General features: G+C 43.7%; 1 protein-coding gene across 1 annotated transcript; it reads right to left on the bottom strand.

Annotated features, from left to right (window-relative positions):
- Positions 1 to 1,730: 1,730 nt before the first annotated feature.
- On the bottom strand, positions 1,731 to 12,576 carry errfi1a (ERBB receptor feedback inhibitor 1a). Its single transcript, XM_086118197.1, has 5 exons — positions 12,382 to 12,576; positions 8,338 to 8,541; positions 8,164 to 8,246; positions 5,796 to 6,455; positions 1,731 to 3,228 (listed from the first exon to the last, which is right to left on the bottom strand). Exons 2-5 carry the CDS (start codon positions 8,487 to 8,489, stop codon positions 2,828 to 2,830), a joined length of 1,296 nt encoding a protein of 431 aa, XP_085974323.1. The 5' UTR covers positions 8,490 to 8,541; positions 12,382 to 12,576; the 3' UTR covers positions 1,731 to 2,827.
- Between the last annotated feature and the right edge of the window lie 883 nt (positions 12,577 to 13,459).

Here is a 13,459-nt window from a genome sequence, read left to right as displayed (position 1 = left end):
TATATTTCTGAGACAAAAATAAATAATATAAAAAGAGGGAGAAAAAATCACATTCCTGGCACAGAGTCCATTATGAAGGAAAAACTGTTATAATTAGTGATTGATTGTAATCACACTGTTGTCGATATTCCTACTTTTTAAAAAATCACTTTATTGCAGGGTTGGGCAACACCGGTCCTCAAGAGCCCCTATCCTACATGTTTTAGATGTTTCCCTCCTCCTACACACCTGATTCATAGGATCAGGATCGTTATCAGGCTCCTGAAGAGCTTGCTGATCATTTGATTTGGTGTGTTGGAAGAGCAAAACACCTAAAACATGCAGAGTCAAAGACTGGAGTTGCCCACCGCTTCTTTATCTTCTCAGTATTCAACTTTATGTGAACTAAATATGAATTTATTTGGAAGCTTACTACTTTTAACTCCTAAATTAAATTTATTTTCCGTGTGGCCCTAATACTCCTTTAAAAAAAAAAAAAAAAAAAAAAAGATAAGATCATCCCCCCAAAAAGCGGACAATGTGAAATGGAGGATTCGTATCGAGGGAGGTAGCAAATGTGTTCCAAACAATGACTCACAGCTTGACAGCTAAATATAAAAAAAAAGAATTTCAGTAAGAATACATTCACTAAAGCTGGGCATACGCTATATAAAACGTTAATTTGAAATTGCAACTTTCACACTGGGTTAAGTGCCCGCGATAGAACGTCAAAGTAAACAATTGAAAGGGTTCATTTGTAGCACTTAAGCCCTGCGGTGTCTGTCAGTGGCTTTCAAACTTTTGCCGACCATTAAAACAAATCAAGAAAAGGCATTTTGCGCCATAGGTGGGCAAGGAATGCTAATGCTAAAAACAACGCTAACAATGTGCTTCTCGTAACTGCGTTGCATGTGCCTTTATTTTACAGTGTATGTCCAGCTTCAAGGCGACGCTCTCTGTGCAACCTCCAAATGCAAAAAAACGAACATAAAAAAACAAAAAACGAAGTAACAAATATGATCGTGGAGAAAACACCCACGCAAACAACACTCAGGGGATGACGGACACTGGCTGTACGTGCCGGGGATTTTCTGCCCATGGAATGGGTGGTTGGAGTCAACTTGGACAATTTTTTTGCCTTTTGGAGGTAGTATCAGAACCATGAAGGGGCCAATGTGGAGTGCATATTAATAGTCTACACACCCATTTCAAATGTAGTTTTTAAATGAGACCAAGATAAATCATTTCTTTGGATGGAACTGGGGCCTTAATCGAGGTGTAGGTAGTTATAAACCGTTTCAATCAGCGGTCAGTGTGAGCACAAAACATGTTCAGGCTTCTGCTCGAGGCACTGCAAAAAGGTGGGAGATCATTTTTACCACAGCTACATCTCCAGTTATAAGAGGGTGTGCACACTTGTGCAAATACATTTCAGTTTATTTTTTACTTCTCCTCTCTAAAAAAAAATTCTTTTCAATTGCGTTGCCAGTAGCCACAGCTTTGAATTTTTTTTTTTTTTTGGACAAAAATTTAGCACTTGAACAGGGGTGTGTAGACTTTTTAGAGCCACTGTAAATGATTTACGCCTGAATGGTGGGACAAGTTGGTGCTGAGTTTTAACGTCTGACACTCATTCGACAACTATTTTCTTATGTGAAAGCGCAGTTATGGCAAGATAACCCACGTTTGCTGGGTTGTACGTGAAAAAAAACAAAACAAAAACAACCCCCCCCCCCCCGCCCCCAAAAAAACAAAGCAAAGGTAGCAGATGAACCTGGAAGAGTTCTGTTACGGATGTGATATGGCTGTTTTTGAGGCTACAGAAGCAAGTTGGGAAAAACAACAAAAACAAAACATCAGCAAAAACAAAAAAGAAATATATACCTGTGTGTGTGTGTATATATATATATATATATATATATATATATATATGATAATCATACCCAAACATACAGTAGATACTCGTATGATAAAATCCTTCATTTGACCCTAAAATAACTTCAGATTTTAGGGATGGGCTGAATTTTATTGATCAACAATGTACCTTTTCCCCCCGCCACACAAATAAATGAATGTTCTGAACTCCTTGTTCCATGCTAGTGTCATATTGTGTACGACAGTAATTTCGCAGACTTCCCTTAGTGGTATATAAATAATTCGATCCATCCATCCTTTGTCCAAACCACTGAATTAAATATTCAAACAGTGCATGAAGTTACAGTGGCTTAAACTTCTTCTTTTTTTTTTTTAATTCAGTACAGAACATTTCTAAGTACTCTTTAGTTGTATTAAATTGTTATGTAGAAATATATTATTTTGTTACTGCTGTTTGTTTGAACCTAAATTATTCACTCAATTTTTATTTCTGTGCAATACATTGAATAGATTTTTTTTTCAATTTACCGGTACTTATGTTTGGAGTAGCTCATGCTCAATTTCTTCAGCCAGCGAAAGTAGCGCACTCTATTTTTGCCTCACTTGCTTCGAGACGTGATTAATTTTACCTCATGAGCGAGAAACCGATTAGTATGCCCATCCCTAGTAAGTGTCACGTGGTTACATTACTGACCTTTTGTCCCGGTTGAGATAAAAAGCAGCATTTAAAAAGAAAAGGGAAAAAAAGCCCCAACCCATCACAGTCAACCATCCGGATGCAAAACACTGAGAGTGAGGTGGTTCAAGACCCGCTTGCACCTTCCGGACTGTAGAATCTTTCAAAGTTGTTGAACGCAACCCTGTGGTGAGCCGCGTCAGCAGTAACTGGATACAGTGCACTCGTACCCTGTGTCCTTCAATACCTAACGGGCTCAAAACTAAAAAGCAGCAGTTTGGAGGGTGGCGAGGATCCTTAAACTAGGTCCACGGGCGCTTTCCGCCTGGTGTGGCAGTCCCATTCCGAGTCCGGGCTGTCCCAGGTCTGTAGGAATTTTTCCACGGACTTGGAGTCCACGAAGGTGGGTCGGTGAGGCAGAAGGTAGTAATGTGTACTACTGGCCTTTTTCCCCTCTTTGTCCACGATAGGCAGGATGCACGGCGATCCCTCGCTGTTCTGTCTCTGTAAACCCCGACTGACATATTTAGGGTCCGGTGCAAAGCTTTGGGTGGTGGGCATCACGCCGTTGATGTATGTCGGGAGGCTCTTGGGGCTAGGAGTGCGGGAGGTGCCCAAGGACAGGGGGTCCCTCGGAGGCAGCTTTGGGGGTTTGTCCTCATCGCCGTACGACACCTCTGCTGACCAGCGGCGAGTGTCTGCCAGAAAGAGCACAACGTGAATAGGTGAGTTTCAGGGGCAGTGTAACTTCCACTAACAACCCAGGCTAAACATAGCTCCTCCCTGAAACAAAGCGCCTCTCGGTCGCACTGTATCGCGTCTTCGACACCAATTCCTTTAGACACGTTTTTGGCCACGTCTTGGGGCATTTTTGTGTTTTCTAAAACAGCACAAAAACTGCAAATGGATAACTTCTTGGCTTCACACAATTAGGATATTTGCTGGCGATCAGCTAATTTCAAAAACTCTAGAGCTGATCACCGATCCGATCACAACAATATGTCTGTTTAAGTGACTTTTCACTGTTTATGTATTTATTAAAAGTTGGGACAGCACATTTTAATGAACATTTGCTTGCAAATATGACAGATTATAGCCATCAGGTGGGCGTGGACTCAAATCCTGGTCTGCTTCCTCAACCATTTTTGTAACTTTGCCTCTAATTGCATACCAATTTGTATGCAGTTTGTAAATGTACAATGGCTTGCACAAATATTTGCCCCCCTTGAACTTTTTGGCCTTTTGCCACATTTCAGGCTTCAAAGTTTGGGCAAAATGTTCACATCATAGCTGTATCAGTCAGTCGACCCGCCATTTATCAAACTCCGCCTTTCACACAGAAGCTAGGTCGATGGAATATTACCACAGCTGTGTGCGCTTCCACAACCACAATGCTGACAGGGAATCCCGCAATCAGATCATTAGATTAGGTGCCTGATATGTGCCAGCGCCTCGTGTGACGTGCAAAATACCTGTAAGGCCGCAACAATTGCTCTTGTGTATTGAGGAGTCTAGCCAGGGGAAGCTGAGTACACCTTCGCAGCATGTGACGAAACGGACCAATCGCAAACGAGAATGTGCTGCACTCTCTGCGCAGCAACAAAGGCTATGGCCAAATTCACAGGCTGCATGGTCCTAAGGCCGCATTTTCAGCCACATTTTTCGACCGCACGTGGGTTTCCAAATTCTAGAAGGACAAATCGCGGGCTCTGCCCTTTGAGACCTTCAAAGGTTCCTCCTTCTGTAGCCTCTGTGGAAGGCATTGACTGTTGGGAATTTGGACAGACTTAATACATATTCTGAAACCACGTGCAGTGTAGTCGCACCTGAAGTGACGTCATGCGGCCGAACATGCGGCCTTCAGAGGACGTAGCCTGTGAATTTGACACAGCCACTTTGGACACAATGTCAGTGCTAAATTTTGATTCCGAGTGAGCAGCGCGGAAGAAGCACAAAAAGTAGCATTGATAGAAAACGTGTGTGTGCAGAGCACAGCTCCTCCCAGCAACCGGAGTCAAGGCACGGCAGCTCGGCAGCGGCACGGTGGGCGGCAAAGGTCGGCCGGAGGCGGAAGCCAGCAAACACGAACGAAGACTGTCCAGAGAGAAATGTGCGCGTGTGGCGTGCAAGAATACACGACTCGAATAACTAAGTAGTAAGCCTGTGCAAGCATCGAGCTCACTAGTTGCGTTCACAACTCGCAAAAGATCAAAAGTGACAAAAAATGCCCACTCTTAAGCTCAGTGCAACTCTTGTCTTATAAAGTATATCGTGCAAAGGGGGTTGCGATTCAAATATGGGGAAACAGTAAGTGCATGGTCCTATGTGGCCCCTCCAGTCGTGTTGATGAAAAATTGTAGCCTCCTCTAGCATTTGAGTTGCCCACCCCTGCTCTAGATTGTCCTAAGGCGCGGGTGTCAAAGTCAAGGCCCGGGGGCCAAATCTGGCCCGTCACATCATTTTATGTGGCCCGCGAAAGCAAATCAAGCATGTCAAGTTCCTTGATGCTTGCTAAAGTCTGAACCAAAATTTCAAATTGTCATTGTCATTCATTTGTTGTGCGTTCTGTATGTAATATGTGGAGGGGATTAAAAATGTATATGGTTTCCCAAAATTCATAATGGCCCTCCAAGGGAAACCGTAACTACAATGTGGCCCGCGACAAAAATGAGTTTGACACCCCTGTCCTAAGGTGTTAACGTGACCATAAATATTTGTGTGTCTACACTGTATGTGCCCTGCGATTGGTTCTCGACCAGTCTAGGGTATACTCCACCACTCGCCCGAAGCTTAGAGAGGATAAATAGCGCGGTATATAAGATGGATGGATGGGTGCTGAAAAATTGGAAATATTAAGAAAAGCTTTCACCAAAATGATTTCTCACCACACGACCTTGCATATGATATTGTCATTTCAACCTAGTGTCTCCAAGTCCAGAAGAAGGCAAAACATCTCACCAGTAATAACTTTCCACAAATGGGAAAATGTCATATCTTCATAAATATACTGTAGATACTTTTTTTTTTTTTTTTTTGGCCTGTGTTGAGAGTCAAGCAATGTCACTCACGTATGAACAGGATGCAATGAGAACTGTGACCTGTGCTCCATAATGCATAGCAAGACGAACATCTTCTCAACAGTGGTTGTCCTTTGAATTCCTCGAGATGTTTCTTAACCAAGCGCATCATCAAATAAAGTAACCAAAATATGAAAAACGAACCTGCAAACACAATCATCATAATTACAATAACGTTGAATGACTACCTCTCTGAGAGTGTGCGGGATCTGACGTCTTGGTTGGTCGCGGCGGAATCGGCGGAGGAACCTCCATTTTGTGATCTGTGTTGAAGGCGGAGTATTTGAAGCGCAGTTGGCAAGGCTTGTTTAAAGATCCGGCTGGTCCGGAGTGAGAACGATGTAGTCTCCTTTGAGCTTTGTCCCGCTGCTGTTGGCAGACCGCTGGTAGTTCCTGACGCCAATGCTCCTGCATTTCCTTCTGCTGCGGGGGATGCACGGGAAGCTGCTGAGGTTGGGTTTGCCTTGGACTTAAAGGCCCGTCATAGTAAGCGTGGTTAATCTGTCCGCAGTCCCTTAAACTTCTCCGACTGGGGAGTCCGGTCCGAAAAGGAGATGGTTTGGAACACTGATCCGACACCAGGCAGCAGCTCTCGTCCGTGCTGGTGAAGAACTCCACCTCGTTGTCCATGGCCTGCTCGGATGAGATGTCACTACGCAGCGGGATGGGCGGCAGAGGCTTGGAGCACCTGTCCGGAGTCTGCGGCGGACTGCTGCACTCGTACAGCGAGAGATGTTGGAATGAGGCCGGACTCGGCGTGGATGGTTCAGCGCTACAGGACAGGGAAAGATGGGAAGGCCGAAGCTTCTTGGGAGGTAATTTCAGGATGCTGGAACTGTGTTTATGCCCTGACAGAAGAACCACAAAGACACAGTCGAACCTTAGTCATGGAAACAGATACGCGCTACAATGCAACCTATAAAGTTAACAACCAGAATTCAAAACCATGGGTAATTGATTTCCCCCCCGCCCCAGAAATGCTTCAAATTGCCTACATTGATAGTTTAAACTGTAAATATAACACACTATGATCCTGAAATACTTTTTTCCCCATCTTGTCTAATCAGAAAAACTCAGAAGAGCAAGGGAAAAGGAGAAGTTACAGGAAAAATTAACAAACAAACCAGCAATAGCAGACAAAAAACAAAAGACTGCAAAAGAGTGGTTTCGGGTATTGCGCAGGCACATTAAAATTGTTGAATTTCAATGACAAATTTAACCCATTTTAAAAACATGAACTTTAAATGGGAAGTCAAGTCCAAACTTTTGTTTACAATATGTTCAATTTCAGGGGGCGGCCATTTTGCCACTTGCTGTCGACTGAAAATGACATCACGATTGCTCAACTGTGATGTCATTTTCATCACACCCCCAAATGGATAAAAAATGGTCGATTTTGAACCCAAGAACCCAAGAACCTTTTTCTTCTTTGGAAAATGATGAATTATACATTAAATGACTGCTATATGTTCACTGAACACCAAACTATGTTTTTTCAAATATTCAATGCTTTAATCCTAATTTAGAATTAGGGCCAAAACTGACCCTTTGGGATTTAAGGACAGCATTTGAGTAGCAGAATTTATAGGGGCCAAATTTGACCACGTGGGTTCTCCAGGGTTAAAAATAAACGGCTAGGTGTTGATTTGATCTTGAAAATGGACAGGTGAGTGTACCAAAGACTCTCCACTTCCATTAACAATCGAGGCTAAACTTTGTTAGCCTCAAAGATTGTCACTTCAACATGCTTTTTTTTTTTTTTTTAAATCATCAAAATCTGTTCTACTTTCCTCTTAAGGAGTGGGCTTTGGCGGAATCTTGTTGCATCTCCGAGCGTTTCATAAAGACCACAAAAAGAGGTGAGTTCTGCCGCAAATATCTGAGGACCTCCGAACAAAAATCTAATTGTTGAATTCCTGAATGGTGAACGGTGACTATGCAGGAGATTACTGTGCACAGTTAAAGAAAACAAAGAGTTTTGTCCTCACAATGATAATGGGTGCTGATTGACACGGTCAGAGATATCATTTTATTATTGCGATTGTATAGAACTGGGGTCTCGGGGGGGGGGGGGGGCTTATATTCAATGTATTTGTGGATACAAATTTCAATTAACGTGTAACTTCATCAAGATAGGAAAATTTGGGATAACAAAACAAAAAAACACTGTGACCCATGTTCTTCACTGCACATGGGAGAAAAAAAAAACTCTCTTCCATCATTGTGGTTGTGGTTGTTTAAAATTCCTCGAGGTGTTTCTAACCAATCACGTCACTAAATAAGGTCGCCAAAACATGAAAAGCAAACCTAAAACCACAATCATAATAATCGCATTGTTTCATGACAACCGTTCTGATACTGTGGGCATTCCTGCCATTGTTTTTGCTCTTAGATCTCATTGGATGGTACAGTTGTACCTATTGTTGTACTGAGTCGATTTCAATGTGGGCAATGTTCCAAAAAACAAGTACGGTGAGCCAATGAAAGAATAAAAGCAAAGATGCATTTGACAGACAGAGAGCAGAAAGGATGTAATTGAAAAAAGACGACTCTTACTTTCGTAACTTAGCGATGGCGGAATCTTGTGCTGGCCATGAGAGCTGTGATCTGTGTGTTCCGATTTCATTGTGAAGTAGAAGCTGTCAAGGATAAAAACGATTACTACCACCCACTTCAAACACGTAACATTCCGCCCCCCACTCCGTATCGGAAATCTCCCAGCGTACTCACTTGTCCGGGTCATGGGTATAGCTCCACGATGACTTTGATCCAGCCATGCTGTGACAGTAGCTGCCCCGCAGGAAGGGGTGTTCTACGGGAAAAGATGTCTCCTGGGCAGTCAGGCCCACTGTGGACATGCTCCAGGCACACTCGGGTCGCATCAAAGCCAGGAAACTCTCGGATCGTCGGCCCGGCTGACTGCCACTTTTGTACCTGCAACAGGGAGCCCCCACCCAAATCCATAAATCACAGAGGAAAGACTGAAACCTGAATGCAAAAGCGGGTACACTGAAGAGCGGGAAAGACATGTTTGGAGAGAAAGCACATCGGAAATATTGAGTCATATTGACCAGGGTGGCATATGAGTTGACTTTAGCAAAAATAAAAAATAAAAACGACTTCAGAGGTTGAACAAACGTTCGACATCGGTCATCGCTGTTGACAAATATAACGTCAGTTCTCTGCCCCTATCCCTGCCTGTCATGACTGGAGAGAGCATTTTAAAAGTAGCTGAGTGCTTCCATTGCTGCAATCCGGCTGGGCCTGAAGTGCAGAGGAAGGGGCTCCTCCTGTTACCAGAACGGCACCTGATGTTGCAACAACTCCTCATGTCAAATGACCTGAATGTTTGTGTCATGTCGAGTATGTGTCAGGGCTGAGTAAACTATGTCTACAATATTCAGGGATAAGGAGACCTGAGCAGCGTGTCGATTTTGTCCCCCTGTCATTTACTGGGGTCACAAATATACCTTGAGGCAAAATCCAGATGCGATTTGACCGGATTAACCTGTTTAGTATTTCACAATCTGTCAAGGGGGGTACAGAAAGCAGCCGATGTCTTTTTGAGACTGTGTTTATACGGCATCACCTGTGCAGTGTCCACAGACGAACAGTCCTCCTTATAATGCCGGCGTGATGAGTGAGAATAACACCACCAACCCCCCCCCCCCCCCCCCCCCCACCACCACCCTTGTAAAAACTCATTCCTTGTCTCCCGTGAGGCATATTTATGCGCAGCAATGACAGCTGCTAGGAAACAAAGCCCTAAAACAACAGGAAGCACAGGGGGCATCGGTAGGAGCCAAACAACGCCAACGAGGCATGCCGTTGCCATCCACCCCTGGCTGCCCCCCAGGTCCGTTGACAAGGTTCGGCGGGCCAGGGAGGGAGAGACGGGAAGCAATATGATCCTTGATAATGAACCCCAGGGGCTTGTGCTTCCTCTTGCAACAGGTGCAAAGACGGTTCATCCTGGCACTCAACCACCGGAGCACTTACAGGCAGCAGGATTAAAACAAACGACACGTGGCAATGCAGAGTGTGGAACCACTTCATTTGGATCATTAGGCAAGAGAATGGGGTTAGATGGAGTCTATTTGTGTTCCGCAAGCTACAATTTATCATTCCATATCGTTCCGTCTGATTAGTATACTCCGTGAGTCCACCAGCATCACTGTAGGTAGAATCTGCCCCTTTTAACCGTGTTGTGGGATTATTAGACCACCTGGGACCTTTTTCTGACGCTAAAATTATACATGGTCAGGAAAAAAAAAACACTTTTGGTCTCTTCTCAGTACAAGCTACGCAAATTTATCACCCCCTTGTGTGAGTTATTGTACTGTAAGATCCATTTTCCTTAGCACAAAAGGTGCACGGTCAAGCAAGAGGGATTCAAGAAGTCCATAACTGTCCTTGTTGCTAACCTCCTGTACCCCATAAAGATAATTACTGGAACTGGAAGTACATTTTCCCAAGAGGCAATAGCGTTCAAGAAATTCAAATGAAACGCATGTTTCATTTGCACACAAATCAAAGTGCTCAGTACAGGCAACAGTAAACAGAACAGCAATCAAATCAAACAACAGATAAGAGGAACGGATCAATAAAAACAGTCCACACATAAAATCGGCGCCATTAAAAGCTTTCCGATCAAGGAAGCTATTCAATCCTTTTTAAGAATAGGGATTCCCCTGTCACTCTCAGTACAACCTCACCAAATCGACCACACAATCAGGCTAATTATATCCAAAGTACCTTTTCCAATGCCAAAAGAGTACAGTACATAGTCAAGGAACAGCTGCTAGGGTGTCCTTGGTACAATCCACACTAACATCATCTCATCAGGCCTGAGAATTGGACTCGAACGTTTCCTTCCCCAAAGACGTATGTGATCAAAAAGTAGGATCTGTGTTTTTGATGTACCACCCTGTACTATATGTACTGTATGATACTGCAGTGTTAACATTCCACATGATAAGGCGCAGTATTAAGAGATACCATTTTTGCAGGGCCAAAGGCATACATGGTGAAGAAAGAGGGGTTCTAAGTCGTCTGCTGTTGAGTCTATCCGTGTAACGTATTACATACAAATAGCTAGGTAGCCAGCTAGCTAGGTAGCTAGCTAGCTCGATAGATAGATCGATAGATAGATAGACTGATAGATTCTATGGCTGTCGGGGGTACATGTTAATCTTGAATCTAGATGAAACAAGTGTGGCCCTTGAACTATCCTTGTTCAACTACTGCAACACACGACAATGTCTTTTTGGTGAGGATGCAGGTGTTCTATGAATCCATGGGGTTCAGTTTAAAATCATGGAACCATGGTGGATCAGGTACTAAGATTATTCATTCCAAGCGCCTCTTTTTGGCTCATGGTAAAGGGTCTTCAAATGTACAGTCGAGAAACAGAAGGTCCTCAGAGTACATTGGCATCGAAGTCTAACATTATGTACACATAGGGGGTCCTTACATTACCGACATAAAACATCAAGTCAAGTACAAATTTAGTGTCAAATGTGCTCTATATAACATAGAGCACAGAAGAAATGTCTTCCCTCTCAACCAGACAACAAGGCAACAAGAGGAGTCGCTGCGGGTGCCCGCACCTCCATCAAAAGAACAGTTAACATAAAATGACAAAATAATACAACACAACACATAAGACGCAGACAGTCATGCTTGAGGTTACAAACAGCACACAATAAACTAGTTTGCGCAGCGGTGTAAGAATACGTCATCGTGCTGCAGTTACTACCGTAATTGCAGTTTACTTTTTCAATTTATTGTAGTATACAAATGTTTTTCATGCAAAGATTGACTGTAATTATAAATTTGCTCCTGCATGAGCATAGGTTAGTTGATGCATTGTTGGCGCATGCAATTTTAGAAAACGGAAGGAAGCTCTTGGAGCTACTTGTTTCTAAATGGACAGGTGTATTCCCCATTTGCAATAGTCGCGTGTCAAGAGATACAAAAGCAGACCCTTTCCTACCAGCCCAGAGGCATGCCCCATACCCTCAAAGGATGGTGAAACCCCTCTCTCGGCAGCTAATGTGACCACAAATCAGGCACGCTCTGTCTTGCAGAAAGAGAGAAAGGTTGACAGAGAGAGGGAGTTACCCCCCACCCCCGCACCCACCGCTGCACGACACCCCTGCAGCGGTTTCCGAGCAACCATACCCGCTTTACCTGTGCGGCAAGCACGCAGCAGCGCACACCCCCTCACTTTACAGGATTTAGACAATCGTGGTTAAAAAGCCTTTTAGCAACGAGGGTGAGTCACGCCACGGAACACACGCAACCACCACACACACACACACATACACACACACACTCACGTTTGGCGAGACGCACGTACACTGAGGATGCATCATTGTGAGAAATTAAATTGTAATGAATCATAAACAGCACATACGAGGATGTTTGCAGCAATGTTTGAGGAGCATCAATTGTAAACGAAACAAGTCAATGTAATGTTAATAACAAGAGCACGCTGTTTTGTCGGAATATAGCTCTTATTATTGTCATCATTGCATTATTTTAAGGCTGTTCTCGTAGCTTGTGCAGACGCTCGTAATTGAGTGTCCCAATCCATCTCCAAAATTCAAAGCAAATTAAAAAACAAAAAATCTAAAAAGAGGGCTTAAGGTGAGCCCCCTCATAAACTGCATCACTCGATGACTCCTGACATCAAGACGCACATACTCACACGAACACAGGGAGACAAACAAAGTCGCGCGCACTTTACACGACTCAAACTGCAGCACTCACCAAGAAAAACTGCTCCAAGATTCCCCCCACCCGAAAAGGCGCCCTTTTGCAACGCTCCGATAAAACTCCTTTTCGGGCTCCTAAAATGGCTCCGGTGGGTTTGCAACGTACAGATAATTTGGAGTTAACATCGGGGAACCAGTAGATGACTACGAATGGCTGACGCTCCCCCACCCCCCCTCCCTCCACCCTTACAGATTGTGACACTTTTGGATAAAGTGTTGAATGGGAATGAGCTGACGTCTTATAGGCTGTCAGGCAGGAGCTCCAGTCAAGAGACGCCCTGGCCCTCCCCACTGTCGCACGCTCACCCTTAAAGGCGCACACGTCCTTTTATTTTATTTATTTGTTTATTTGGCGGGGGGGGGGGGGGGGGGCACAGCCACGGCGCCAAATTATGCAAGAGGCTGCAGAAAAAAAAGTGATAATGCTCATATTATTGTTGTATTTTACGCAATCAAGGCGAGCTAGAGTGGCCAAAAACTGTATTCAAGTAAGAGTACTGTTGTTTTAGAATAATATGTTGCAAGTTAAAAAAAAAAAAAAAAGACTGGTTCACTGTTGTGTTTGGAAATGCTCTTAGGTGTTGTGCCTTTGCTTTTGTGAAACACATTGAGTTGAGTTGTGTATGAAATGTGCTGTGTAAATATACCACCCGTCTTGCCTTGACTTTTATCTATGCTATAATAGCCATTTATAACTAGAATGGCACTCAGGAGAGCATAGACCTTATGGCACTTCCTGGTCCAGTCATGCAGCATCCTACAATCAGATAGGTCGATATGGTTAGTGCGAGGTTCTGGTGTGATGTTTAAAATATTCGAGGGGCACTATCGGGCGGGGGTGGTCGGTATCGGCTGTTAAACTTCACGTTGTCTTCCAGTTCAGTGCCCTTTATACAAGACGACAACCACGCAAAAAAAGGGAGGAAACGCTTTTTTTTTTTTAATGATATTCATTCATCACACATTTATGCAGTGCTTGCATGACAGGACATTGTACCGTTCATATTCATACATTTGTTACCATACGTTTTTCTCCTCTAAGTGCAAGCTTTGCATGTGATGCATAACTTTTC

The sequence above is a fragment of the Hippocampus guttulatus genome, chromosome 8, assembly GCF_054856545.1.
Source record: "Hippocampus guttulatus isolate MCC_2025c chromosome 8, RoL_Hgut_1.0, whole genome shotgun sequence".
In the NCBI taxonomy this organism is placed as follows: domain Eukaryota; kingdom Metazoa; phylum Chordata; class Actinopteri; order Syngnathiformes; family Syngnathidae; genus Hippocampus; species Hippocampus guttulatus.
Note: the sequence above shows the minus strand (reverse complement) of the source record. Positions and strands in the feature narration are given on the sequence as shown.